Source organism: Diabrotica virgifera, chromosome 7 (assembly GCF_917563875.1).
Source record: "Diabrotica virgifera virgifera chromosome 7, PGI_DIABVI_V3a".
NCBI lineage: Eukaryota > Metazoa > Arthropoda > Insecta > Coleoptera > Chrysomelidae > Diabrotica > Diabrotica virgifera.
In genome coordinates this window covers 120,154,634-120,182,448 of record NC_065449.1, presented here as the reverse complement: position 1 = coordinate 120,182,448, position 27,815 = coordinate 120,154,634, and the positions used below count along the sequence as shown (strand labels likewise).

At 32.4% G+C, this 27,815-nt stretch overlaps 1 protein-coding gene across 2 annotated transcripts in view; it reads right to left on the bottom strand.

Moving 5' to 3' along the window:
- The window catches only part of LOC114337892 (monocarboxylate transporter 14), a 200,519-nt gene that overhangs the window by 17,074 nt on the left and 155,630 nt on the right, over positions 1-27,815 (bottom strand). For both annotated transcript variants that reach the window (XM_050656776.1, XM_050656777.1), the window contains exons 3-5: positions 16,970-17,367; positions 12,770-12,971; positions 4,270-4,427 (exon numbers count right to left, since the gene is read on the bottom strand). In XM_050656776.1, the coding sequence (XP_050512733.1) occupies positions 4,270-4,427; positions 12,770-12,971; positions 16,970-17,367 (758 nt within the window). The remainder of the gene's footprint in view (positions 1-4,269; positions 4,428-12,769; positions 12,972-16,969; positions 17,368-27,815) is intronic.

Here is a 27,815-nt window from a genome sequence, read left to right as displayed (position 1 = left end):
TCGATGAAAAGCCCTATATATCAATTATGATGTCACTACCTGTATCATAATGAACTTTATTATGATACAGATTTCCATTAAGATAGAGATTTTTAACTAATAGGGCTCTTCATCGATTGTCATTTGTTTCGAGCTTCTGTCATATGTTTTATAATCTTTGTAATATAATAAATATACACGGATTTTACGACATATGACAGAAGCTCGAAACAACTGACTGTGAATGAAAAGCCCTATAGAATCGCGATATGACATTCGCGATAAAGGTGGCACACGCGCAGTAACCAATGGCGGGTCAAATACATACGCTTTGACAGTTCTCAATATGTAAACAAACTGTCAGACTGACAAACTACTTAATTTGTTTGCGTTACAAAATTAATAAATTTGAATATATTTTTTTTTTGTGAATGATCATAGAAAAAAATCGTGTATACAACTTGCATTTAATTATCATTATGACGCTCGTACTGTATACGAAACTCGTTTCGTATCCTTTATACTCTCTTCATAATGACCATTATTAAATGCTCGTTGCATAATATACTACCTATTAAAAACCAGTCTCATTTTAACTGGGTTTAATAAAAATCGTCTTTTTGTTCTACGGCTAAATATTCGTAACCGGCGAAATTCGTAAATTCGTAATCGTAAGGCGAAACCTTAGTCAAATAAAGAAATATGTCTCTCAAATCTATACCCTACCATTTATGAATTTCGCACCAAATAGGTACCTAATCATTGTTTTATTTTTCTTTAATAATACATTAATAAAATAGGTATTCTAAAATCAGTCTCCTTTAACTGATTAATAAAAAGCCCCATTTTTTGGTCTACGAATAATTAACATTCCGCATATGAATTTCGCACCAAATAACATTCGAAATACTATAATTGTTTTATTTTTATTTAATAATACAGTAACAAGTATTTTAAAATCAATCTCCTTTTAAAAGACTCTAAAAAAACTTATCTTTTTCGGTGTACGATATTTAACATTCCGTATATGAATTTGGGACCGACTGACATTCCGTATATGCATCTGGAACCTCGCCGTCTATTGGTTAAAATATTACCGCGTGCTGCAACGAACCAATAGAAAACTCCTATGGTCCAAATATATATACGGAATGTTTAGATGCGAACGGGATAGAGTCTCACACATATGTACCTACGTTGGCACAGATGGGTGGAACGAATTGGGGATTACGGCGACGGTAGCGGACTACTTTTAATTTTTGTATTATTGGGTTATTGGAAGATGTCGGTATATGCTTTGAACCAATTTTAATTGGGTTGTTTCACAGGAAAAAGGAGATTAGCCTAAGACGGTTTGTTTTAGCGTAGGGAAAGAGGACGGATACATTCAGTCGATATAACATCACAGCGACAACCAGACGCGTTCTTAGGAGATACTTAGACAAAGACGAATTAAGACGGGTATTATATTGATTAGACGCAAATTATTCTATAAATACATTTCCCTTTTGTAAGAATAAGAACACGTAAGATTTTGGTCGCTTACACTTTTACACTTTTACATTTCGTTAATTTAATAGTAACAATAATTTAGTCATCTATTTTATTAATTAAAACTGTTAAACATCAAACGGACTTTTATTACGATTGTCTTTAAAGAAAACCTACACCTATGATACAATGTTTTATTAGTATTAAAAATACTATTCAGTATATTATGCATTTGTCATTTTTGGACATAAAATATTAAATTACCTATTTTATTGATTGTACAGTAGGGGAGGAAAGTATGCTCAATTTGCAGTTACTCGAACGTTATGGGGACCTATTTGGGTTGTGAAGATTAGGTCGTAAATCGTAAGTGGGGACTCCATTTTTTAATCTAATTTTCCATTTCCAATAATAGTTTTTTCTGATTATTGCGCAATCTATCAATGCAGGTTTCTATTTAAATTTTAAAATAACCCCCACCCCACCTCCATGGGGGGTCGTGTTTGGTGTTATTCGATAGATTTTTGAAAAATATTGAATACGTCTATTTTGCAGTTTTTCGTTCTGAAGCTCTTTTCGCGAAATATCGCTGGGTTCCTATTTAAAATTTTAAATTTACCCCTACCCTTCTCCGTGTGGGTCGTGTTTGATATCATTCCATAGATTTTTCAAATATATTGATCACGTATTTTTTAATTTTTCGATCTGACGTTTATTTCTCGGAATATTAGCTTTTTTCTTGTTAAATTTTTTGACTCACCCATTTCCTTACGAACCGTCAAATCGTCAAATTTTTAAAATATACCTACACTGTTCAGCATGTACTTAACTTACCTTATCTTAATCTGACGACTTCGAGTTTTTCTAAGGATACATTTGTTTTTCGGACCCCCTTAACCAAGATCCAATATATTATGCTAAGGGTACATTTGCAGGGTACAAGGTTTTTCCCCATGTGATAATCTGACGCGCTCGAGTAACTATAATACTATAACTACATCATTAATTACAATCGAGAATTATAGATATTATTTGTACGGTAAACACAAACAAAGAAAAATATCTTGAAAAGTAATTATGCTTTACTTTTCACTGTACGAGGAACTTGGCCTTGATGAAAAGTCCTATTCTAATGTATTGGCAACGCTCCGATGTCAGAAATCTTGAATGACCTAAGCGTGTTTTTGTAGTAAAAAACCATATAGATAATTGGCATTGGCGTATTGATGTTGAATATTGTATAAAAATATTGATTGGTGCTAATAATTTTCACTAATCTTTCTTTTAAGTTAAGAATATAACTTTACTTTTACGGAGATCAGTATTGTCAAACCTCTCGCGTATGGGTGGATATTCGACTGCCGATACACGATTCATTCTAGTCAGTACGGCGCGGCATCGCCGCGCTGCTATCGCTCATAAGAAATACTTAGAGCTATATCAGCAATGTTCTATTCTAAACGTGAAACGCTCCATAGAAAAAACGATTTCTACTTGTATTTTAAATAAATGAACATGAATAAAAACATGTCCGGTTTAGTTTAATGAAATAAATTCTGTTTCTGTGGATGGAATTAATTATTTGATATATATATATATATATATATATATATATATATATATATATATATATCCTCAACATATATATATATATATATATATATATATATATATATATATATATATATATATATATATATATATATAATCTTCTTGAACTCCTAAGTGGAGCATAGAGCTTCAGTGAAAACGCGCCATCGGGTTGTATTTTGCGCTAGGGCCTTCACCTCATTTCAAAACTTTCCTTGACTTCTTATCTCGTCCATGATGGATCTTCTCCAAGTTTATGCTGGGCGACCTCTTTTTCTTTTTCCTTGGGGATTCCACTCTAGGGCAGTTTTTGCAATACTGGAACTATTTTTTCGGAGTGTGTGACCTATCCACCCCCACTTTCTGGATTTTATTTCATTTTCTACTCTATTTTGTTGGGTCAGGTGTAGCAGATCTTCGTTTCTGATGGTGTTTGGTCAGAAAATACGCACAATTCTTCGTAGACATTTGTTAACAAAAACCTGCAATTTGTCTGTAAGGGATTTTGTCACTTTCCAGGTTTCACATCCATAGAGTAGAACAGATATAACATTTGATGGAATATTCGGATCTTTGTCCTTGTAGTATATTCCCCAGACCTCCAAACAGGGTTAAGCATGCTGAATGCTTATTGAGCTTTTCGTATCCTCATACAAATATCGTTTTCTGTACCTCCGCTTTCTGTTATGACACTTCCAAGGTACGTGAAGTTTTCCACATTTTCAATCTGCATGTTGTCAATATTAAATAGCGTGTTGTTCCTTGCGTGGTTCCTTGTTTTTAAAGGATAACAAAAAAGTCGCGAAATACATAGACAAATATAACTCGTAGACGTAGAGTGGTATTCTTAATGATCTAAAAAACACATATTCACAAAACTTAGCCCTTTCAGTCACCATGTTCGTTTAAACGAACATCAAATTTTACACTTTTTGGGTATTTCTTTTACATGCGTGACTCTTGAGTCACCATGGTCGTTTCAACAAACATTAATTTTTTTCAACAAAAAATTGTTTTTATCGGCAATATTAAAAAAAATCATATACCTCAACCTCCAAGTTTTAAATTTTTATCTTTGCAAACAAAAACTCATGACTGAAAGGGTTAAAATATATTATACGGTCCAAGGTTTGTTAGATTGCTTTACTATAAATTTTCATATTGACGAAAAATGCTACCGAAGTTTAGTAGGTACAAAATATAGCTTACCTTTGACTTAGCTAGTTCTACTAAGTATACAAATGGTATATAAAAAGATATCATAGCGAATACCGAAGCAAAGGCCAATACCAAGAAAACCGGACTTCTAAGCAGGCTCATATCCACCAAATCTCCCAAAAACTCCGAAAGGTTGCAGCCACTCTTTTCTATAAGCAAAAAAAGATAAGTAGCAAAGTAAAGATTAGCTTGAAATTCGAATATAATTTATATTGCATTACTTTATGATGTATTAGGCTTGAAAAATAACTAATAATAAACATAACGTCCTTTGCAAGGAAAAGTAGAGTAGGCGACATTTTTTTACAAAATCATATATCGCACTCCGACTTCGTTACTGCCCTAATCCTGAAATCGCAAACTTTTCAGGAAATCAAAAACAAGATTTTATTTGAACTATTCATTTTTTTGGTGTGTATTAGGGTGGGCTGAAAAAAAATTTTTGGATATAAGAATTCTAATAGCGCGGAAAAGTGGCGCATAGGCACGCTAATAACGGGAAAAATAATAAAAAAATTCCTGCTTATATTCATCAGATCGCGCAAAGGGATCAAAGTTTTAGAAAAAGTAAAAAAAAACCATTTGTTTAAAAATCTGTAAAAAATATTCATATATTGTTAATCAAATTCTAATAGCGTGGACAAGTTGGGGAATGGTACGCCAATAACCAGAAAAATACATAAAATATTCATGGTTATATTCTTTAGATCACGCAAAGAGCTTAAACTATGGGTATAAATAGCCTGCACGCCATTGCATTTTGTCTGGACCTTGGTGCGCCAGTCTATCGGATACTGCGCTGCAAGTCAGTTAGTTGTGTACTGTGCTAGTGATTGTTATAAGAGTGATCGACTGAGCGTGCTTGTGCGTGTTTGTGTGCGTTAACCACAGATCTTACAGGTATTATAATACAGATCTACTTTGTGTAATATTACAATGGTGGGTCAGCAAAGTATAATTGTTACAAGAAAATCTCATCTTTGCCCGTTATTTGGATTACCGAAAGAACTGAGTGGCGCAATGCTGCCAACATTCAAGGACGTTCTATTGTGTTGCTTTGAAGAGAGGTATAAAATGACTATATCACAAAATTCTAAGAAAAAAGTGCCATTTTCTCCTATAGCAGATGCTGTTGCTTCTCAATTAGAGTAACAATATTGCTCCTCGCAATACAGTAAAGCGTCAATGCCAGTGGTTACTCACACACGAATTGTGCAAATGATCAACTCATACCATGATGAATATTATCGATTAAGGAAATCTTACAACCGGGACCATAAAAAGAAAATATATAAGAAACGCGTTGAGGCTTTTGTAGCTAAAGCAAATTCTAAAATGTTCGATATTGCAGCCTGCAAGTGTCCTATGACATTTACTTGTGTATGTGGAAAAACTGCAAACTTGTGTGATTGTCCCATAGCTATTGACTGTATTTGTGAAAAAATAAAGAGGATCCCAAATATTGAAAAAAGGTTTCTACTTGACCAGCGTACATCTAGATTAAGATATATTGCTAATTTGGATAGAAAAGAAACTTTAAATATACAGTTAAAAGACGAAAGAAGGAAACAGCGTACGTTGAAAGAAGTAACAACTTCAGAATCCTACCCTGATACTGATATTGACAAAAATAAAACAGGATCTACTCGAAAGCCACCTAAAGAAAGAAACAGTGAAACCAATTTATCGCAGCCAGGAACGTCAACCTCTCAAATGCGTTGTAAATTGCCGTCTGCTGCCTTATTAAGCGATATATATGGTGTGTCTGACAGAGCTACAGCTGCTATAGCTTCTGGTGTTCTAAATGATCTAGGGATTGTATCAGATTTGAACATGTCCAAAGTTATCGACAAAAATAAGATAAGAAGAGAAAAGCAGAAATCTCGCCAAACTGTGAAAGAAGAAGCAAATCAGTCAAGACTGCTAAATGGAATTTACTTTGATGGTAGAAAATATGAAACTATTGTGCAAGAAAAGGTAGGAAACAAAATGTATCGAAGAACTTTAAAAGAGGAACACATTTTAATAATTAGTGAACCAGGTAGCCAGTTCATTGGCCACATAACGCCAAATGACGGTACAGGAGTTGAAATAGCCAAATCTATTTTAAAAAATTTAAATGATAATAATTTTGATATAACTTCAGTAGAAGCAATCGGATGTGATGGCACGGTTATAAATACCGGTTGGAAAAGTGGCGTCATATATTCCATTGAAGTCGAGCTTAAGCGTCCAGTGCAGTGGTTTATTTGTTTACTACACTTCAATGAATTGCCCTTCAGACACTTATTTGAATACTTGGATGGTCAAACAGCGGGACCTACATCATTTTCTGGGATCATTGGAAAACAGCTGCGTGCTTGTGAGAAACAACCTGTTATACCAATCCAATGAGAAAGTGTCAATATTACAAAAAAAGATCTGAGTAAAGACCAGTTGTACCTTTTGGACATGGTAAAAGCAATCCAGACCGGACACTGTGAACCAGAACTTGCTGTAAAAGATCCTGGGCCAATCAGTCACTCCCGTTGGTTAACATGTGCTAACCGTGTTTTAAGACTATAAATCTCCCAAACAAGTCCTTCAAGAGAGTTAAAGACACTAGTGGATTATATTATGACATAAATATGGTTTGATATAAAACAATATCATTCAGTGAAATACGGGCTCAAACACATATTTAAAGCCTTGGAAACTACAAGGAATTTTCCAGACAACATTAAAAATATTATCGATCCTGTCATCGCTAGAAATGCGTACTTCTATCATCCAGAGAACATGCTGTTGGCAATGGTAACAGATGAGAGACGACACATCCGAGAATTAGGTTACAGGAGGGTGCTTAAATCTAAGAATCAGAAGATGACGACATAAAGTGTTAGAACATTTAAGGTTCCTATACTAAATTTTAATGCTACGGACTATATCGAATTGATAGATTGGAATACATGTATATTTACACCACCTCCTTTAATGGAGAAGATGACAACAGAGATAATTTCATCTCTCATAACGGACGAAAATATACCAGACTTTTAGTTTTTAAAATACCCATGTCACACTCAAGCTGTTGAGAGATTCGTCAAGCTAGTGACGGAAGCAGCAGGCAAAGTGTGCGGACATCACAACAGAGATGGGTATATAAGAGCTACTTTGAAATCTAGGGCTATGATGCCAATTTTTGAAACTAAACAAAATTTCAAGGCAAATCCCATAAGTTAGATCCCCACGCGCCCAAATTGGTTGGATGGTTGGGTAGGGTGTGGGTGGAACTCGATTTGCAGCCACCTCCGCGCTGGTGAGTTCTGGGTCATTTCAGCAAATGGTTATTGCTGAAATGAGCGAAGAGCTGCAAGGTTTGTCTAAATATATAAATATATAAATACATGTTATGAAATCAACAGATTTTTGACTTTTTTCTAAAGTTTAACCCTTATGCGCGATCTGAAGAATATAACCAGCAATAATTAAGGTATTTTTCTGGTTATTGGCGTACCATTCCCCAACTTTTCCACGCTATTAGAATTTGATTAAAAATATTTGAATATTTTTTACAGATTTTTGAACAAATGTTTTTTTTTTACTTTTTCTAAAACTATGAGCCCTTTGCGCGATCTGATGAATATAATCAGGAATTTTTTTATTATTTGTCCCGTTATTAGCGTGCCTATGCGCCACTTTTCCGCGCTATTAGAATTCTTATATCCGAAAACTTTTTTTTCAGCCCACCCCAGTGTGTATCTATCTAATTGTAGTATGTATTTTTATTTATTAATGCTTTACCCTGAAATTCACCCTTAAATATTACACATAAATACACAGCATTAGTTACTAGTCAAGGACATTATGAATATTTACGCTGGCCCTTTGGGTTATCAAATGCACCGACTGTATTTCAAGAAATGATGAACGAAATCTTTGAACCCTTTAAGCAAAACAGTATTACTCCGTATTTGGATGATATCTTAATTCCCTCAAAAAGTATTGAGGAAGGCCTGGAACTGTAAAGATGTCAAAATCAAAATTTTTAATGACAAAAATTACCTAATTGGGATATGAAATTTCATTTAATAAAATTTCACCGAGTAAACATAAGATTGAGTCAGTAAAAAAATTTCTTTGGCCAAATAATCAGCATCAATTAAGGCAATTTCTTGGATTAATATCATTTTTTCGAAAGTTCATACCAAATTTTGCAAGACGCACTGCAAAATTGACATTACTAAAAAAATATGTAAATTGAACATGGACAGACGAAGAAACCAAAATTGTTACAGAAATGAAGAAAGTTATAGTCTCAGAATCAATTTTAACAATATTCAATCCAAAACATGTAATAATAGTTTACACGGATGCAAGTAGAGAAGGATTTGGAGGCATAATAACACAAATTGTTGATGGTCGTGACAAGTCAATTGCCTATTTTGGCAAGCAAACCACAAAAGAAGAAAAGAAATATTATTCTTTTGAACTAGAGCTTTTGGCTATTGTCAAAACTTTAGAAAGGTATAGATATTATTTAGCAGGAAGATCTTTTACTGTAATAACAGACTGCAATTCCGTTAAAAATGCATTAGTAAAACAAACAATAATCCCAAGAATAGCAAGATGGTTTGTGTTTATTGTGTTTGTGTTTCTATTTGTAGAGCTGAATTCAGATTACAATAAAAAATCATTGACCTCAAAGTAATTACAATTACCATTTCATAGTACAAGATTTTATTTGGAAATAAAACATAAATCAGGAGTACAACTACAACATGTAGATGCCTTAAGTAGGAACTTTGAAAGAACTGAAGAAGAGGAAAGTCTTGAAATTAAAGTGATGCTCATCCAAGAAGACGACTATCTAAGAGAATCACAGGATACAGATACGGAAATAAAAAAAATTAAAGATATTCTTTTGTCAGGAGATCAGGAAAATCATAAGGATACTTTCAAGAAATATGATTTAAGAGGAAACAAAGTTTATATAATAACAGAATATGGTAGAAGATGGTATGTGCCTAACAATTGTCGTTGGCAAATTGTCAAAATGAATCATGACGATATTGGACATTTTGCGTTGGATAAAACAATTGAAAGAATATAAGAACGGTATTGGTTTCCACGTATGCGAAGATTTATTAAGAAATACATTGCGGCTTTTCTTGCCTGTTTATACCATAAACAAACTGGAGGAAAAAAGCCTGGCTATCTACATTCCATTCCAAAATATGCTAGACCGTTTCATACACTCCATGCCGATCATTTAGGTCCATTATTTGTGTTAACAAAATCTCAAAATAAATACGTCTTGGTTTTGATTGATGCCTTTTCTAAATTTGTGTTTGTTGAAGCTGTTCCAGATATATCAAGTAAACAAGTTATTCGTGCTTTAGAAGAAATTTTTAAAATATTTGGTAACACCAAACGAATGATATCAGGTGAAGGATCAGCTTTTATTTCAAACGAATTTTTGAATTATATGGCAGAGAGAGGTATTAGAGTATTTACAACTGCAGTAGGAATGGCAAGAGGCAATGGTCAAGTAGAAAGGGCAAATAAAACATTACTGGATACCATGGCAACAATGGGTGCAAAATTTGAGTCCGATATGTGAGATAAGAATTTAAAAAAAAAACATTCAACAAGGAATAAACGGGACAAAACACCGAATAACTAAATCTTCTCCCAGTGAAGTGTTTTTCGGATACAAATTGAGAGTTGATGGAGACAAATACATAGATGATAATGATATGGACATTATTGATGTAACGTAATTGAGAAAGGATATAGCGAAACGATTAGAAGAAAATATAATGAAACAAAATAACAAGTTTAATAGAAAAAGATGCCTTCCAGTGAAATATGCTGTTGGTGACGTGGTATTGACAAAAGTTACAAGTTTTCCAGCAAACAATGAAAGTAAGAAGCTTTTAGAGTAGTATAGAGGGCCATTCAGGATTTTTGAGGTTCTACCTTATGATAGATATCGTGTAAAACAAGATGTAGATTCATCAAGAACAAGACGTTCCTATGAAGGAGTTGTTGTTAGAGAACACATCAATTGATTTAAGATTCAATGATCTTAAAATTATTCAGGTTAGTTACATTATAGTATAGTCATTCTGTAGAATGACATAAAGACATTCTATTGTTTAAAAGGAATTTGTTTGAATAGCTTGAACTATTTAAAAAAAATTATTTTAATTGTCATTCTGAAAAATGACACCCAATTGTTCTAATGTTCTGAATGGATTTTTAGTTCGCCATTCTGAAAAATGACAACAAAATATTCTAATGTTCTGAATGGATTTGTTTGAATAGCCGTAACTATTCGAAGCAAGTTTATTCAGTTTGCCATTCTAAAAATGACAACTAAGTGTTTTAATGTTCTGAATGGATATTCAGTTCATCATTCTGCAAAATGACACCCAAATATTTTAACGTCTTGAATGATTTTGTTTGAATAGCCGTAGCTATTCGAAACAAATTTATGTATTCACATTGTCATTCTGAAAAATGACAAACATATGTTTAAATGTTTAAAAATGAGCTTGTTTGGATAGCTGTAGCTATCTGAAACGAATTGATTTAGACTATGTCATTCTGCAGAGTGTGGAGCCTTTCTATAAATTGGCAATTCTTAATAATAAACGACATATTATTTTTTTTAATAGGTGTTGTACGATCGAGGACGATCGTGAAATCAGCATGGTCGAATGCAGTCACACTCAATACCTAATACGGTGGTCGCCTTGAGTCACCAATTTCCTTATATGGTTATCAGCTTGGGACAGAAGTTACACTCAATTCCTAATACGGTTATCGGCTTGTGTCACTAATTTACTTATAGGGTCAATAGTTTGGGACAGAGTCGATACGGGCAGACTGGTGGTGTGGTGATGATATATAAACACAGCGGAAGGCGATAGATATTTTTAATTGGTATCCTAAGTTTGCGGCGAAAAGTATTATAATTTGGTGTGTGATTAATTTTGACCATTGTGAACGAGTTTAAGTATTAAAATAAATATATTTTCGTAAATACTTGTAGAAATATTTTAATAGACGATAATAATTGGAAGAAAAATTCATTGCAGTTTTTTTGTCCACTAGGAGTTATTGATAATGTTTATTTAAGAAAAAAATTAATGTTTTATGTTCTTTTTTTAATTGTATTTCGCATCAAAATTATAGTACACAAATCACATTTTGTTTAAAGCAGGTAAAATTGCATCGATATTATAGTCAAAAGTCGATATGCAGTCTTTTCGCGGTATGACTAGTTTATCCTAGGTTTGACCAAAGCCTTTGGTAGAAGGAAAAAATAATGTCTGTCGGGCTTTGCCTAGCCGATACTAGAAGCGACTGACATACTCGGGCAAACGTGGATCCGTACTGTACTACACACTGCCAGATTCGATAAAAAACGTTCCTCAGGAACAGATAGCTTCTGACATTTCAATAATGTTTCTTTTATAATTTTGTTCAGATTAATGTATTTGTTTTACTATACAATGCACTACACCGTATACGTACCTTGCTCTTGCTTTACATAGAACCTTAAAAGACTTAAAAAACTGTTTCAATCTAAACTTTTACACTATTACTTTTATAGTACTAATTTAAACATGACATGTGTTTCATATATTTAAATACGGTGCCGCCCAAAATCCCGACAGCCAAAATACCGACAGCCAAAATCCCGATGGCCAAAACACCGACACGCCAGAATCCCGACACGCCAGAATCCCGACAGGCCAAAATCCCGACATGCAACAATCCTCGCATAAGTAAAAATTCCGACTTTAGTTTAATATATTTAATACAAAATACTTTTGTTCAGTAACAAAAAATAAAAAACAGATGGCCATAAACAAAAAACAAGAAATAAATGTAATTCTATGTTAAAAAGAAACTTATCAAACCTGTCGGGATTCTGGCCTGTCGGGATTTTGGCCGTCGGGATTGTGGCTGTCGGGATTTTGGCTGTCGGGATTAGGGGGTAGACCCACTTAAATAGTAGATTTTGTATGTATGTATGTATCGGTTTTAGAACGTCTTTCGACGTTGTCCGATGCCTAATTTCCTCGTCCTTCTATCATCCCATTGACCATCTCTAAGATCCCTTGTACGAAGTGCTTTGGTTACCCCTTCCTTTCATGTCTTTTTGGGTCTTCCTCGTTTTTTGCGGTTTGGTGGTACCCACTGCATAATCTTTTTGGGCAATCTTGTATCTTCCATTCTTTGAACCTGACTATACCAAATCAACTGTTTCCTCTCAATGTCTGATGTTTCAACAAACATTGTCAAATAGTGATTATTATTATTTACATATAATTTGGTTTGGTTAAAAGTATGGCTAAGTATTAATCTGGTAAAAAGACAGCTCTGGCGCATATATTTGCCTAATTTGCGCGTGTTAAAAGTTAACAAAATGTATTTTACGCTAGTATGCCTTGCAACGCACGATCTTTACCATGTGCTAGAAAGTTTATCTACTCACCTACACGTTTGAGATTTTTAGGTTTTTGGATACTGTGGACGCTATTTCTATACTCAGCAAGTGAACTTCTCGATTGAAATTCTTTGAGATTCTGAATGGATCCTGAATATAAAACATCTTTTCTGGCCATAGGTTGAAGACTTCCTTTTCTTTTGGTCATTGAAAGTGTAGAGTTATATACACCCGGAGTTGAGATGTTTCCCTATTTAATAACAAAATCCTGTATTAGTTAAAATTATTTAAAGATTTTTAATATTTATTATTAATGTATTCATTTTACACTAGTACACAGTTTATCCAGAGGATCAACACAAAAGAAGATGCGCTGTCCCGGCCAGCAAGCAATCTTACACTTTTGTCCAAGAAACGCATAAGCGCTCAATTCTCCACAAAGTAAGATAATACTAGAGAGAGATATAGAGAGAGGATATTAGACAAGTATTTTGTATTGTGAGAATGACACCCGATTTGGGCGTCGAAACGTTAATAAAATTATTTTTTTCAGATGAAGTAGTCTTCAGTCCTAATAGCAACATTAATAATATTTAAAAATATTAAAATATTACCAAAAGATTTTTAAATTGAAAACTTATTGGTCCGTTTTCTTGGTAACACCTCCAAGGCTTCTAAAATTTGTAAGCCAGATGGATGCTGAAGCGAAGAAGACAAGAGGGAATTCAAAAAATTGATCGACTGAATCGACGATTTTCGACTCTTTTTGGAGTCTCATCGGAAAGAACGTAGGCCTGCTGCTCCATACGCTAAGTGGCCAACACCGAGAGTTTATCCCCCACATCGCAACTGACGTAAATGGACTAGGTGACTAGCGTCATCTGGCAATTGAAAGATGAAGTAGTTATTAATGTTGCTATTAGGATTGAAAACTACTTCATCTTTCAATTGCCAGATGACGCTAGTCACCTAGTCCATTTACGTCAGTTGCGATGTGGAGGATAAACTCTCGATGTTGGCCTCCGATGAGACTCCAAAAAGAGTCGAAAATCGTCGATTCAGATTGCTGGCACTGCGCTCCGTATTCTAAGTGAAAAATAAGATTGTTTTGCCTTCGCATTGCAACTGAATAAAAATGGAATTTTTATTTTATTTTTATTTTTTTCAATTTAATTGTGGCTTATTTCCCATCTAAACAGTTAATTATTAAAAAAATGCCACAAGGAAATAGCTTCAGAACAACAATATTAGACTACACTAAAAATTATCTGATTATAATTTCTTGATATTAAATCACTACAATTTTACAGGGTGTGAATTTTGCTACGATATTAATAAAAAACATAATTACTTTTTTAAATGTCTTGTATAACATTACAAAACCTTATATTTCAAGAAGGATAGCATCTAGAAAAATTCAAAAATAAAAAAATATACAGGGTGTTCTACAAAAAAAAAGTTTATTTCACCCTATCAATACGATTGGCTCTGTATATCTGAAAATATTTTAAAATTGTAGTGATTTCTATGCTTAAGCTTTTACCTAACTATTTTTTTTTTCGTATTCTTTAAGACAAACGAGTAGGTACCTAATTGGACTTTCACCACAACCATAAATTTTTGTACTAAAAAGTAGGTACATATTGGAAGATATGTCAAAAAAGGCAATGACATGATAGTGAACGTATTTTGAAAATAAATTTCTGTAAATCCAAAATGATGACAAAATCAAAACCGCATAAGAGTAGCTCAATGGAAAACGAAAGAGTAAAAAAATATACATCAAACAATAAAACACTGAAAACTTTTGTTTTTAATATGTCCACAAAATTGGTTAAAAATGAAGGTCACTACACCTGTTTCGACAGAGTGCCTTTCTCAAGTGAAGCGAAAGGCACTCTGCCGAAACAGCTGCAGTGACATTAATTTTTAATAAATTTTGCGAAAATATTGAAAACAAAACTTTTCAGTGTTTTGCTAGATGAACTCCATGTCAGATAGTTTCCATCGAGTAACGGTCGAATCCATCAATAATATACCTCAAAGCCAAGATAAAGGTTAATGGAAATAATCAAACCCTCGAATTTCAACAAATCGATAAAACATATCAATCTATGGGTTGGACGTCTTATGAAAAATTAAAATTTTTAGTTGTATCTGAATTAAATTCAAAACTGAAATATTTCAAAACGAATTACACACCGAATATATATGATCTGATATAACTGAACACAATCTATATCCAAAAAGCTCATAACGAAAGAGAATGATAGTTAATTATATCTTATATAGAGGTAGTCTAGAGCGCATCTGTTTTGAGATGGACGTTGAGAGGTGACTCATATTATTTTGCAGAAATTTCTTGGAATTATCTCCTATAATAATAATTCAGTTTTCCTCCCACTCAGAAATGTCCGAAACATTGTTTAAATAATCAAAATGTAAAAAAATTAAAGAAAAATTCGATTATTTTTTTCGTTTTTTGATTATAACTTTCAAAGTATTCACTTCCGAGAAAAGTTGTACGAGTGTAAAAGTTGCGTAATTACATTTACTACAATATAGGATTAGACAAAAATTTTAAAAATCTTCACCCTTGTTGCAAAATAGCAATAATTGCGAAAAACCATAAAAACACAAGCATTTGCAGTTTACGTTTTTCAACCATTTATGCTACACTTACGACCTTCGTATTTTACACAGAAAAACTATATGACATAGTAAAGTAATAATGTAAATTTCATTAAGATTGGTTTAATAGATTTTGCAAAATAAATTTTGCAATCCAGCTTTAGCAGAAAAAATTCATTTTTCAAAGTGTTGGAGGACTGAAAATAAGGCAGATAGCAAGTTTAATTTTTTTTGCGTATAGAAGAATACTGTACCTTTCATTTGCAATTTTTAAAATTAAAAACCATTAACTACCACGGCCTCAGGAATGTTTTTAAATTAACATTAATTTTCGGTGCTACGCGCAAGACAGCGGTGTTCGATTCACACAAGTTGATTTCCACCAAAATTTCTTCCAATCTTTATCTAATATAATATTTTCTTACTCTATATTTTGTTGTATTTGAATACATATTTTAATACCACAAAAATCAAACTGATTTGATTATTGTTTGTGAAATATTGTTTAAACAATTGCATATGTTTAAAAACAATAAACTTTTATTCTCTAACTTAAAATATATGAACAAAAAAAGTTTTTGCCAAAAAAGTTTTATTTCAAAGGACAAAGTATGTGTTTTTATTTTGCAATAAACAAATTTATATGTTTATATCGAATTGTACTAAAAATTAAAATTATCAATTATTATCAAAGGTAATTGGAATGCCCAATCAGATCAAACTATCCGTTGTCCTGCGCGTAGCACCAAAAAATAATGTTTATTCAAAAAAATTCCTGACGCCGTAGTGGTTAACCGATTTTAATTTTGCAAATTGCAAATGAAAGGTACGGTATTATTCTATATGTAAAAAAATTCATTCTGCTGTCTCCTTTATTTTCAGTCCTGCAAAATTTTGAAAAAATGAATTTTTTTGAGAATTCTGGATTGCAAAATTTATTTTGCAAAATCTATTAAACCGATCTTAATGGAAATCACAGCGTTATTTTCTTATATCATAAAGTTTTTCTGGGTAAAATATGAAGGTACTAAGTGTAGTACAAATGGTTGAAAAACGTAAAATGCGAATACTTGTTTTTTTATCGTTTTTTCGCAAGTATTGCTATTTTGCAACAAGGGTGACAATTTTTAAAATTTTTGACGAATCCTGTATTGTAGAAAATTTAATTACGCAACTTTTTTGTCAGTACATCTTTTCTTGCAAATGAATACTTTTAAAGTTATAGTCAAGAAACGAAGAAAAATATCGAATTTTTTCTTCATTTTTGCCATTTTGATTATTTAAACAACGTTCCGGACCTTCTTGAGAGGAAGGATAACTCAAATATTATTATATGAGTTATTTTCAAGCAATTTCTGCAAAAAAATATGAGTCACCTCTCAACATCCAAATGTACTAATATTTTTACAGTTGCGCCCTGGTCTAAGGGAGATATTACGAAAGTAGTAAATCAAGAAATTATTACATTTTTAGACATAAATGGTACATATAGGTACATTCTTGGTTAAATAATATATATATTTTCAAAAAAAAAACCTTTTTACCACATAGTGGGTAAGGCGATAATAATGCAATAATTTTAAAATGGCGAAATTTAACAACTAAAATAATAAATACCTCACTCGTTCGGGTTCTCATAACACCTGGTTTTGCAGGGACCTGCTGAACGACTTCTTCTGTCACTTCTTCGTACGTTAAAGGTTTCATTAATGCCCCAAAAAGTGCACATGCCAATGTAATTCCTGCCAGAAATAAGTTAGTTTTTTTCCATCCATATGAGTTAACCAAAAAATTTACCAAAGGAGCAAAAGCGAATGCTCCCACACCTGTTCCACAAACTGCTATACCAGTTGCCAAAGATCGTTTTGACTCGAAATAATATCCAACCATCACCACTGCTGGTAAATATATAAAACTATATCCAGTACCACCCAAGACACCATAAATTACCATCATTATTGGTATAGATGGACAAAAAGTGGAAAGAGCCATACATGATGAGGCTAAAAGGCAGCCTGAAATTTAAAGTAGACAAAAAGTTATCATCTAATAATGAAATTAAATAAAATTAGTTTATTTGTATTGTATATAATTTGGTTAGAAATAATGCCGGTAATGTTTACCAATTTATATAATATACGTAGTTTATATATTTATATTATTTATATGTAGTTACTAACTATCATGTATAATTAAAAGCTACATTAATAATTAAAATAACATCACCATATATAATTAAATTAAAATAGCATCACTATATATAACTAAAAAATTAGACTATCGGTATAATGTCGTATTTCCCTACTAAACCCCTCAAGAGCCCACCGATGTTTAGTTAATATATTACATTGAAATCTTTCCCTTCACCAACCATCCCTCTAGAAAAGTGCACAGAAAAGTATGATATTGAATACTACTACATTCTTCCCTTATACGGGAAAGTAAGTATATATCTTATACTTGACATACTTTTGCTTGCCACTGCACATAAATGCGTGCATGTTTGTGAGTATGAGGATTGTACACCATGCGCACATACATGTGGGTATTCATGTACATGCATGAACATATGTACTTTGATATTGGCTGTATCATTAAATTTTATTTAAACCAGACCACCTAACTTACTCTGGTTTTTTTTTGTTGTTTGTAGCATTTGATTTTACTTTAACCGGACCTGATGATCCTGTATAAATTGTAAACAGCGAAACCGGTGGTCAGTGGTAAAGTAAATTGTTTGTGAGAACGTCTCTCTTTTCTTTACTACAATAATTTACCTTAGTATGAAAGTTGATAATAACCGAAATAATCGTCAAAATTAAACTTTTATTTTATTTATTCTTGAATATTTCCTGAGAGGCATGGGATAATAACACGAAATTTGGAATGCGGGAGTTTTTTTGAATGAGAAATCTAAATTTGTTACCAAAAATGATATATTATGTATTACCCAGAGGGTGCCACATACGTCTTTCAGCGCTCATTTAATATGTTCAATTTTTTTTATCCCCCACTCTACATAATTTTTGAATCAAAATTTTTCCTCTCTAAATATTTGTACTTAAAAAAGGTATACTGCATTCATCTCGTTAAACTCAATTTTTTTCGAGATAACCCGAAAAATAGACGTGACACCATAATAATTGTGATAGTTCTCATATTTATGTATATCATTGCGTCGCAAACTATCTTTGAAGAAAATTGCGTTAAATTTTTATAAAATTTTTATTTTTAAGTTATTACTCGGGGGTAACTATAATGATATTATGAAAAAAATTATGTTGCCTTGCAGATTTAAAATGCGTTTATCTAGAAAACGGTTGAGTTTAGCGAGATGAATGTAGTGTAAAAATATCAGTAGAATACAAGTTTTGATTCAAAAAGTATATAGAGTGGGTAATAAAAAAAATTAAACCTATTAAATGAGCGCTGAAAAGTCTATGTGGCGTCATCTGGGTAAAACATCATTTTTGGTGGTGAATTTAGATTTTTCGTCCCAAAAAACCCCCGTTTACCAAATTTCGTATTATTATCGCATGCCTGTTAGGAAATATTCATGAATAAATAAAATAAAAGTTTATCTTTGACACCCTGTATTTCGGTTATTATCAATTTTAGTACTAAGGTAAGTTAGCTTAAATCGGCCTATTTTAACCTCAGGAATCTAAGGTTAAGCTATGGCCTATTTTTTACCAAACACCCTGTATATTGCAAAAAATAAAGGTTTTTATTGAAAATAAACTAACTAGTAAAAAAATCAGATAGCACAGCTCGGTACGTTATAGATAATTTGCTTAACGACGTTCTACACCTTCGGCAAAGAATTAAGGATTTGCATGAAATTTTAGTAGGTTATAGTTTACTTCAAAAAACTAAGACTTAATTTTTTAAAAATTCTTTTACCGTGCCGTTTAAGTACTATTAAGGGTCAAAGTTAAGTTTTAACATTGGCTCTTATGGTAATTCTTAAAAAAGTTAATAACTTTTGACCCAAATTTACGATTTTTAATTATTTGTGCTTAAATTAAAGGTTTTTTGTAAGGAATAACATATTAAAAAATGAGGATTGTTTACCGTACCATTTATTTTTAATTTATTTATTATAATTAATTCCGTAATTTATTCCGTAATTTCCGTAATTTATTATAATTGATTTTTATAAAGTATTCAATACTGAAACATATGATTTGAGTATTCTGCTATAAATGCATTGTTACCAACTTTCGCTTGCATATAAGTTTCCCCCCTTTCCTCTGAGAGGCATACCCCGCAACGAAGGTGTAGAACGTCGTTAAGTGTAAATTGAACGAAAATAAATAAAATATCTTTTGCGTTCAAAAAAGAAAATATGCCTTATATTATTGGTCTTGTGGAGCAAGAAATGTCTCTGGCGAAGATAGCTCCACTGGTAGGCGTAGCACAGGTCGTTGTGTCAAAAGCCTATGCTAGGTAGCAAGAATTAAGAAAGTTTAAAAATAAATCAAGATAAAGTTGCCAAAAGTAAGTAAAAAGTAACAACGGCTCGGCACGATCATTTCATTGTTCAAAATGCTAGAAGAGACCCAACTATTTATCACCTACAGCTGCAAAGACAGACAAATACAGATAAACTTGGAGCTAAGAGTTACGTTGGCTAGGTGTTACGTCTTCTTGACTTTGTTTTATGGAATGGAAGCTTTGACCTTGAATGCGGCATCAATAAAAAAACTAGAATCATTCGAGCTGTGGGTGTACAGAAGAATTCTGAAAATATCGTGAACTGAACACGTCATAAACAAAGAGGTTCTGAGAAAGATGAATAACGAAATGGAAATCTTAAATAACATCAAAATCAGAAAATTATTATATCTCAAAAAGACGACATACAGACAGACATACGTGACGAGAGATACCACTTGGTCCAATTGATTATGCAGAGAAAGATTCAAGGAGGAAGAAGCATAGGCAGACGCAGAATATCGTGGTTGCACAACATGAGAGAATGGTACAGATGTACTCAAATGAACTTTTCAGAGCAGCTGTGTCTAAAGTTCGAATAGCTATGATGATAACCGATCTCCGTCGCGGAGATGGCACTCGAAGAAGAATGAAACAATAACAGACACAGGTCAGTATAAGCAACAGATAACCCTACATAACAATAATTAACTAGACTCTAATACAGATACCACTAAATTAATACTGATCTGCTAATTAATTTGCCGATGTAGTAGTTTGTTGACTACTTCGCTCAATCAGCTGTAACATGATGTGAGTTCTTTGTATTTTATATCAACCGGGACAGTTCTAACTTACGTGGAAGAGGAGCTATGAACTAAGTAGGGGTCTTTCAGTACTTCACGGAATACTTGAAGTCCGACACGGCGCGTCCCAATGGCTGATAGGGAAAATTGCTTTACACATACAGACGAATAACTACCCCCGAATCAGCTTAGGGTACGATATAGGGCAGCAGCTATATCTATATTGCACGGGGCTATATGATGTAAAATATACAGTTTTAGTGTAAAACATTCGCAGGAGGCAACTACATCTTAGTTCAACGGGCTGGATAGCAACCGGCGCCATATCTTAATTTTACGAAAAAAAGTTATTCTTCGTAAAAAGCTCTGCATGGTCTAAAACCTAAGATTCAATCATCAGATATCAAATTTTATGAATATTATACGAGGTATGTCAAAAAATATTAATTTCGATCAAGAGTAAAAAGTAGCTTTATTTTTCATAACATTGAAATTGTTATTATGAAAAGTTGTTTGTAAGTAAGAACTATATTCTAATATGCAATTACATCCTTTTTTGGAAAAAAAATTTGAAAACATTTTTTTAAATTATGAATAACCAACATTATTTTCAGTTATTTCAATTATGATAACTCTTTTGTTATTACTTTTAGGAAGGAAAGTTATACTTTATAAGATATTATGTATGGTCTAAAACCTAATATACAACCATCTTATATCAAAATTATTCAATTTTATACGAGGTATATCAAAAAATATGAATTTCACTATAGAGTAAATAAAATACCTTTATTTTTCACAATATCGTAAAATGTGATCATGAAAAGTTGTTTAGAATTAAAAACTATGTTCCAGTATGTAATTACATCCTCTTCATTGGTATTTTCTGAACTATAAAGGTACTTTCATCTTGAAATTCATATTTTTTGACATACCTCGTATAAAATTGATAAAATGTTATATGTATATTAAATTTTAGACCATACAAAAGATTTTATAAAGAATAAGTTTTTTTTTTGTAATATTAATAATAAAAGAGTTATCATAATTGAAATAACTGAAACTAATATTAGTTACCCATAATTAAAAAAAAAAACAACTAGAAGGATGTAATTGCGTATTGGAATAAAGTTCATAATTCTAAACAACTTTTCATTATAACAATTTTGAATATCATGAAAAATAAAGCTACTTTACTCTTGAGCGAAATTCATATTTTTTGACATACCTCGTATAATATTCATAAAATTTGATATCTGATGATTGAATCTTAGGTTTTAGACCATGAAGAGGTTTTTATGAAGCATAACTTTTTTTCGTAAAATTAATAATAAAAAAGTTTTCCATATATTATGGTTCCAACTTACAGGGGTATTACAGGGTGCCCCAAACCTCTGCTTTTCTTTGATTACTGCTAAACTATGGTATATACAAAAAAAATTTTATAACAAAACTAATATGTATCAAAGACGTCTACAATTTAAAATTATTTTAGATTATACAGGGTGAGTCAGAATGACGGTATGAACCAAAGTTTTTTGTTTATTTGGGTTTATATGACTGCGGACACAAATCCATTCGCCAATGAACCAAAGTTGTGTTTTTTTTTAACCAAAGTTGTGTTTTTTTTTTAATAAAACACCCTATATATTAAATCATTATTGAATACATTTTTCAAAAATATGAAGATTTTGTATAAGGTGTTATAGCTCTAAAGGTAATAATTTTCGAAATATTTACACTTTTATTGAGAAAAATGGTAATATTTATAGAGCTGTGGATTACGTTCCCAAGGTAATAAAAATTTAAGCGACATGGCAAACTTTTTCTATATAGTATAGTTTCATTCTTAAATAATTTAATGTCTTTGACATATAGCCATAAAATACACAGTATGATCACTATTTGCAAATAAAAAATTTGCTCATTTTTTTAATAGAACACCCTGTATATTAGTACTTCATTTTGTATTGAACATTACAACCTTTCTTTTGGTATAAGGTATATATAACAGCATACTTCGTATTTTAGATATTAAAAAAAAACTATAAATATTAGGTTTTTGCGGATTTTTTATAAAAAAAATTTTTTGCAAAAAAAAATAATTATAATCCTATTTCAGAAGGATTTACTAAAATATCAAAGATGAAAATAAAAACGTAATTAAACTAAAAAAAATTAAAATAGAAAAGTTAAAATTATGGTACATCACCATCATCATCATCATCCAGCCTCAAAAGTCCACTGCTGAACATAGGCCTCCTCCCCTCGTTTCCAACCCCATCTATCCTGCGCCGCCCTCATCCAGTTTTTATTTACCTTTCTTAAGTCGTCAGTCCATCTTGTAGGCGGTCGACCGACGCTTCTCTTGTCTTCTCTTGGCCTCCATTCCAATAACCTCTTCGTCCATCGCCCATCTGTCATTCTGGCTACGTGTCCTGCCCATCTCCACTTCAACCTGGCTATCCTCTCGATGACGTCAGTCACCTTTGTTCTTCTCCTGATTTCTTCGTTTCTGATTTTGTCTCGCAGAGTTATTCCTAACATTGACCGCTCCATTCTTCTCTGCGTGACTCTTAGTTTAGTAGCCGAGGCTTTAGTTAAGGTAAGTGTTTCTGATCCGTACGTCAAGACTGGGAGGACGCACTGATCGAATACCTTTCTCTTTAGACATGTGGGTAACTCACTTTTAAAAGTTTCTCTCAGTTTTCCAAATGCTGCCCACCCAAGACCGATTCTTCTCTTCAGCTCATGAGTCTGGTTATCCCTGCCAATCGTAATTTCATGTCCCAGATATTTATATCTATCTACGAGTTCTATTTCCTTCCCACCAATACTGATATTCTGGTTGGGTACCAAATTTGTCATTATTTTTGTTTTCGAGATGTTTATATTTAAACCTACATTTTCTGTAGCTACAACGAGTTCTTGTACCATCTCTCTTGCCATACCTAGATCCTCAGCTACTATGACTATATCATCGGCGAAACGTAAGTTGTTTAGGTATTCTCCATCTATTTTTATTCCCTTTGTCATCCAATCCAAACTCTTGAAAGCATGTTCTAAGACCGTATTAAAAAGTTTAGGTGACATTGGGTCTCCTTGTCTAACCCCCCGTTCTATTTTTATGCGATTACTGTTAGTATGTAATTTGACAGTGGTTGTTGCCTGTAAGTATATTTTGTGTAATAATTTTGTATACCTATAATCTAGCCTGCATTCTTTAAGCGCCTGTAATATTTTGCTAAGTTCAACTGTGTCAAAGGCTTTATGAAAATCGATAAAAAGTAGAACTAGGGGTTTATTGTATTCCACTACTTTCTCTATCAGGGTTTTTTATACTTTGTAGATGGTCATTTGTTCCGTAATTTTTTCGGAATCCTGCCTGTTCTCTTGGTTGATAAGTCTCTAACTTTCTATCCATTCTCTTAACTATTATTCGCGTAAATAACTTATATAAATGGCTGAGGAGGCTAATCGGTCTGTAATTCTCTAAATTGGCTTTGTCTCCTGCTTTGTGTAATAGAATCATAGTAGCGTTGTTCCAGTCTGTTGGAATATTGGCGTTGTGAAGGCAGATATTGAAAAGTTGTTTAATTTTTTCAAGTAGTATATTTCCTCCAATTTTTAGTGCTTCTGATACTATTCCATCTTCACCTGGGGTTCGATTATTTTTCATTTTCTTCAGAGCCTCTTTGATTTCTGATTTTGTTATATCGGGCATTAAATCCGATCCTTGATTTAATACCCCAGTTTTTACTGTAATTGGAGGTTGCGCATTGTCATCTTTTTTTCTTGATTTGTATAACTCTGTGTAGAACTCTTCGACTATTGTTAATATTTCATCTCTGTTTGTAGTTTCTTTTCCAGTTCTGTTTCTTAGTTTGTTGATTTCTATTTTTCCTTTTTGTACGCTTACGTTCTTCAAAACTTTCATGTTCTTATTTTGCTCTATTGCTTGTTTTGTTTTTTCTACATTGTAGTTTCTTATGTCTTTTCTTATTGACTTTGTGATAGTCTTATTTATTTGATTTAGCGCTTCTTTGCTGGAACTTGTATCTCCTTTCATCTGTCGTCTTAGTTCTATAAGGGTTTTAGTAGGTTGACTTAGTTTTTCATCTTTTTGGTTTGTTGGACAGTATTTAGTTTGAGCCTGTTGTATTGTGGTGATTATTTGCTTGTTCAGTATATTAATGTCTGTTGTTGTTGTATCTTTCAATGTATCATTAATATATTTTTCGAACTCCTGAATATTAGTTGGTTTTACCCATTTCTTTGTGTGTTTCTTATTTATCATTTTGAGTCTTTCCTTTTCGATCGATATCGTTATTTTAGCTCTTACTAACCTGTGATCACTGCTTGTGCTGAACTGGTTTAACACATTTACGTCTTTAAATAATTCTTTTTTATTTGTTAAGAAATAGTCGATTTCGTTCCTTGTTTTTCCATCTGGACTTTCCCAGGTCCATCTTCTGTGTTTTTTCTTTTTAAAGAAGCTGTTCATTTGATAGAGATTGTTTTCCAAAAGAAAAGTTAACAGTTTTTTGCCTCTATCATTTCTGCCTTCGCTTCCAAAATTTCCCAATATTATTTCAGAGGGGTCTTCCTTGGTACCTATTTTGGCGTTGAAATCACCGCCTATTATTAAGAAGTGGCCAGGATTTTCCTTGATTGCACAGGATATTTGTTCGTAGAATATTTGGACGTAGAATGGCCTGTAGTAGGTGCGTATACTTGAATGAACTTTAGGATATATCTGGTGCTCATTTTGATGTTTAAGTAGACCACCCTTGTTGATATTTGGTTTATTGACACAATTCTGTTCGCAATTCTTTTGTGAACAAAGAAGCCGACTCCTCCGACTGTCGATTCCTCTTCTCCTTTGTAGTACCACAGATGGCCTGATGGGAGTGAGATAAGATTCTCTCCTTTTTTTCTAACTTCGCTGATACCCACAATATCCCAATTCACTTTTGAAAGTTCTTCCTCCATTTCTTCGAACCTTTCTTCGGTAGAGAGCGACCGAGCATTATATGTGGCGATGTTGAGGTTTATATTTTTGACGCACTTTGAATAGGGTTGGTTTACACTGGTCGGGTTTGTGGCATCTAAATTATGGTACAATTTATTTGAATTAAATAACTTTAAATTATGTTGCACAAATTATTTTACCATACTGATAAATGTAATTATTATTCTTAAATAAATATTAAATTAAATGAACAACCAATTTTAAAATCTATCCTAGGTAGTAGTTTTTCTACCCCAGCAACTTTCCTGCAACAAATTAATTGTTAGTTAAATTTTAATTAATTTATCTTTTAAAACCTACATCTTGAGAACATAATATTTATAAAGCATGCTTTGAAACAAAGGAATGTTAAATAATATATCTGCCAAATTATTTATTAAAATAAATAAAAAAATATGAAAAACATTTTTTTAAGAAACGCTTTTCTTTAGTTATGAGTGACTAAAATTAAAAATATTATAAAAAATCAACTAAAAAGCAAAAAATAAAAAAAAATCAAACGCGAAGGATTATTCGAAAAAAAACGTTCGTTAAAAAAATGAAAAAATCTAACACATTCGTTAAAGAAAAGCGTGGGGCGCTATCCTTAAACCGTTTATGCAATGAAGACGCTCCCCACGCTTTTCTTTAACGAACGTGTTTGAATTTTTCATTTTTTTAACGAACTTTTGTTCGAATAATCCTTCGCGTTTGATTTTTTTATTTTTTGCTTTTTAGTTGATTTTTTATAATATTTTTAATTTTAGTCACTCATAACTAAAGAAAAGCGATTCTGAAAAATTTTTTTTTCATATTTTTTTATTTTTTACTTTTTAGTCTTACACTTTTCAAATATTAAAATATATCGTCATGTTAAAAAAAAAGGATGTAAGTATACGATAGAGACATTTTTTGCAATTATATATTTCAAATTTGATACATACATTGTACATTTTCTGTAATTTCTTCATACATTTCTTAAATCAAAATCATTATTTACACTTATTACAGTTTTCGCAGTCTTTCCATCTCTTTTAATCCTTTACTATTGCACGATGTAGACCCTGTTAATTTCTCGCAATGCAGTTATTCGATGCGCAAGCCGTCTAAAGGTACGTATCCATACAACGGTATTTAAACCTCGTTCTGTGTAGCAGCTCAACATAGTGGATACGTCGGTGATCGCCGCTCGGCGCTCACACTCTTCGATTCAACCGTTTTGCTGTTAATATGTAGGGGAGCGCATGCCGTATCCATTTGAGCAGCTACACCGAGCGGGGTTCACCCTTGTATGGATATATACCTTAATGATCTCAATCGGCTGAATGCAACGTAAGATTTGCAGACTCAATGCAGGCTTTTAATCCTGTCCTTACGCAAACACTTCCGGGCTTAAGTTCACGACAGCGTACTCAACAGTCAACCTTGCGTTTTATGGACAGTCGAAGCCCACGACAAGGGCAGCATTCGTCTCTCTGCGATGCCATAACTTTTTTCGCTGATAACTGGATAGAAATCGGACAGAAACTGGATAAATTTGAAATTTTATTGTTTATTTCTGAAGCATTACGTAAACAATTAACGTAAAAAGTGAAATTATATATAGTTCATATAACTAGCTACACTCTGTAAAAGTTTCAAGTTTCTACATTGTAAATCACAAGAGAATTTAAGCATTTTCCATTAAAATCGTTTTTTTTTGTTTAAACAATTAATGAACACAAAAAATAGTTTTTTATTGACTATTCGTGTATTGTTCCCGCAAATGCAAATGTCTGCAAAATTTCATTCATTTTCATTGAAGGAAAGGCAGTCAAAGTAACGTCTAAAAATTTGAAACAAACGATTGAACTAAATAAAAGCATTTAAAAATACTATCTACTTGTGTCACAAAAACTGGTAACACGTTTGTACTTAAAATTTTTGTATTTTTTTATATTTTAAATATTTATGAATTTTTTCACTGAAGAAATGGTGGATATGACATTTGTTTTGGGTGAAATCCATATAAATTATTACCAGCTTTTGTGACACGATTACATAGGTACTATTTAATTCATAATATTATATTTCCATAACGTTCATTTGTTTCAAAGCATACTATACGTTCTCAAGATGTAGGTAAATTAAAAAGTTAATAACTGAACTTACTCGTAAATACACTTTAACTAACAATTATTTGGTACAATAAAGTTACTAGGGTAGAAAT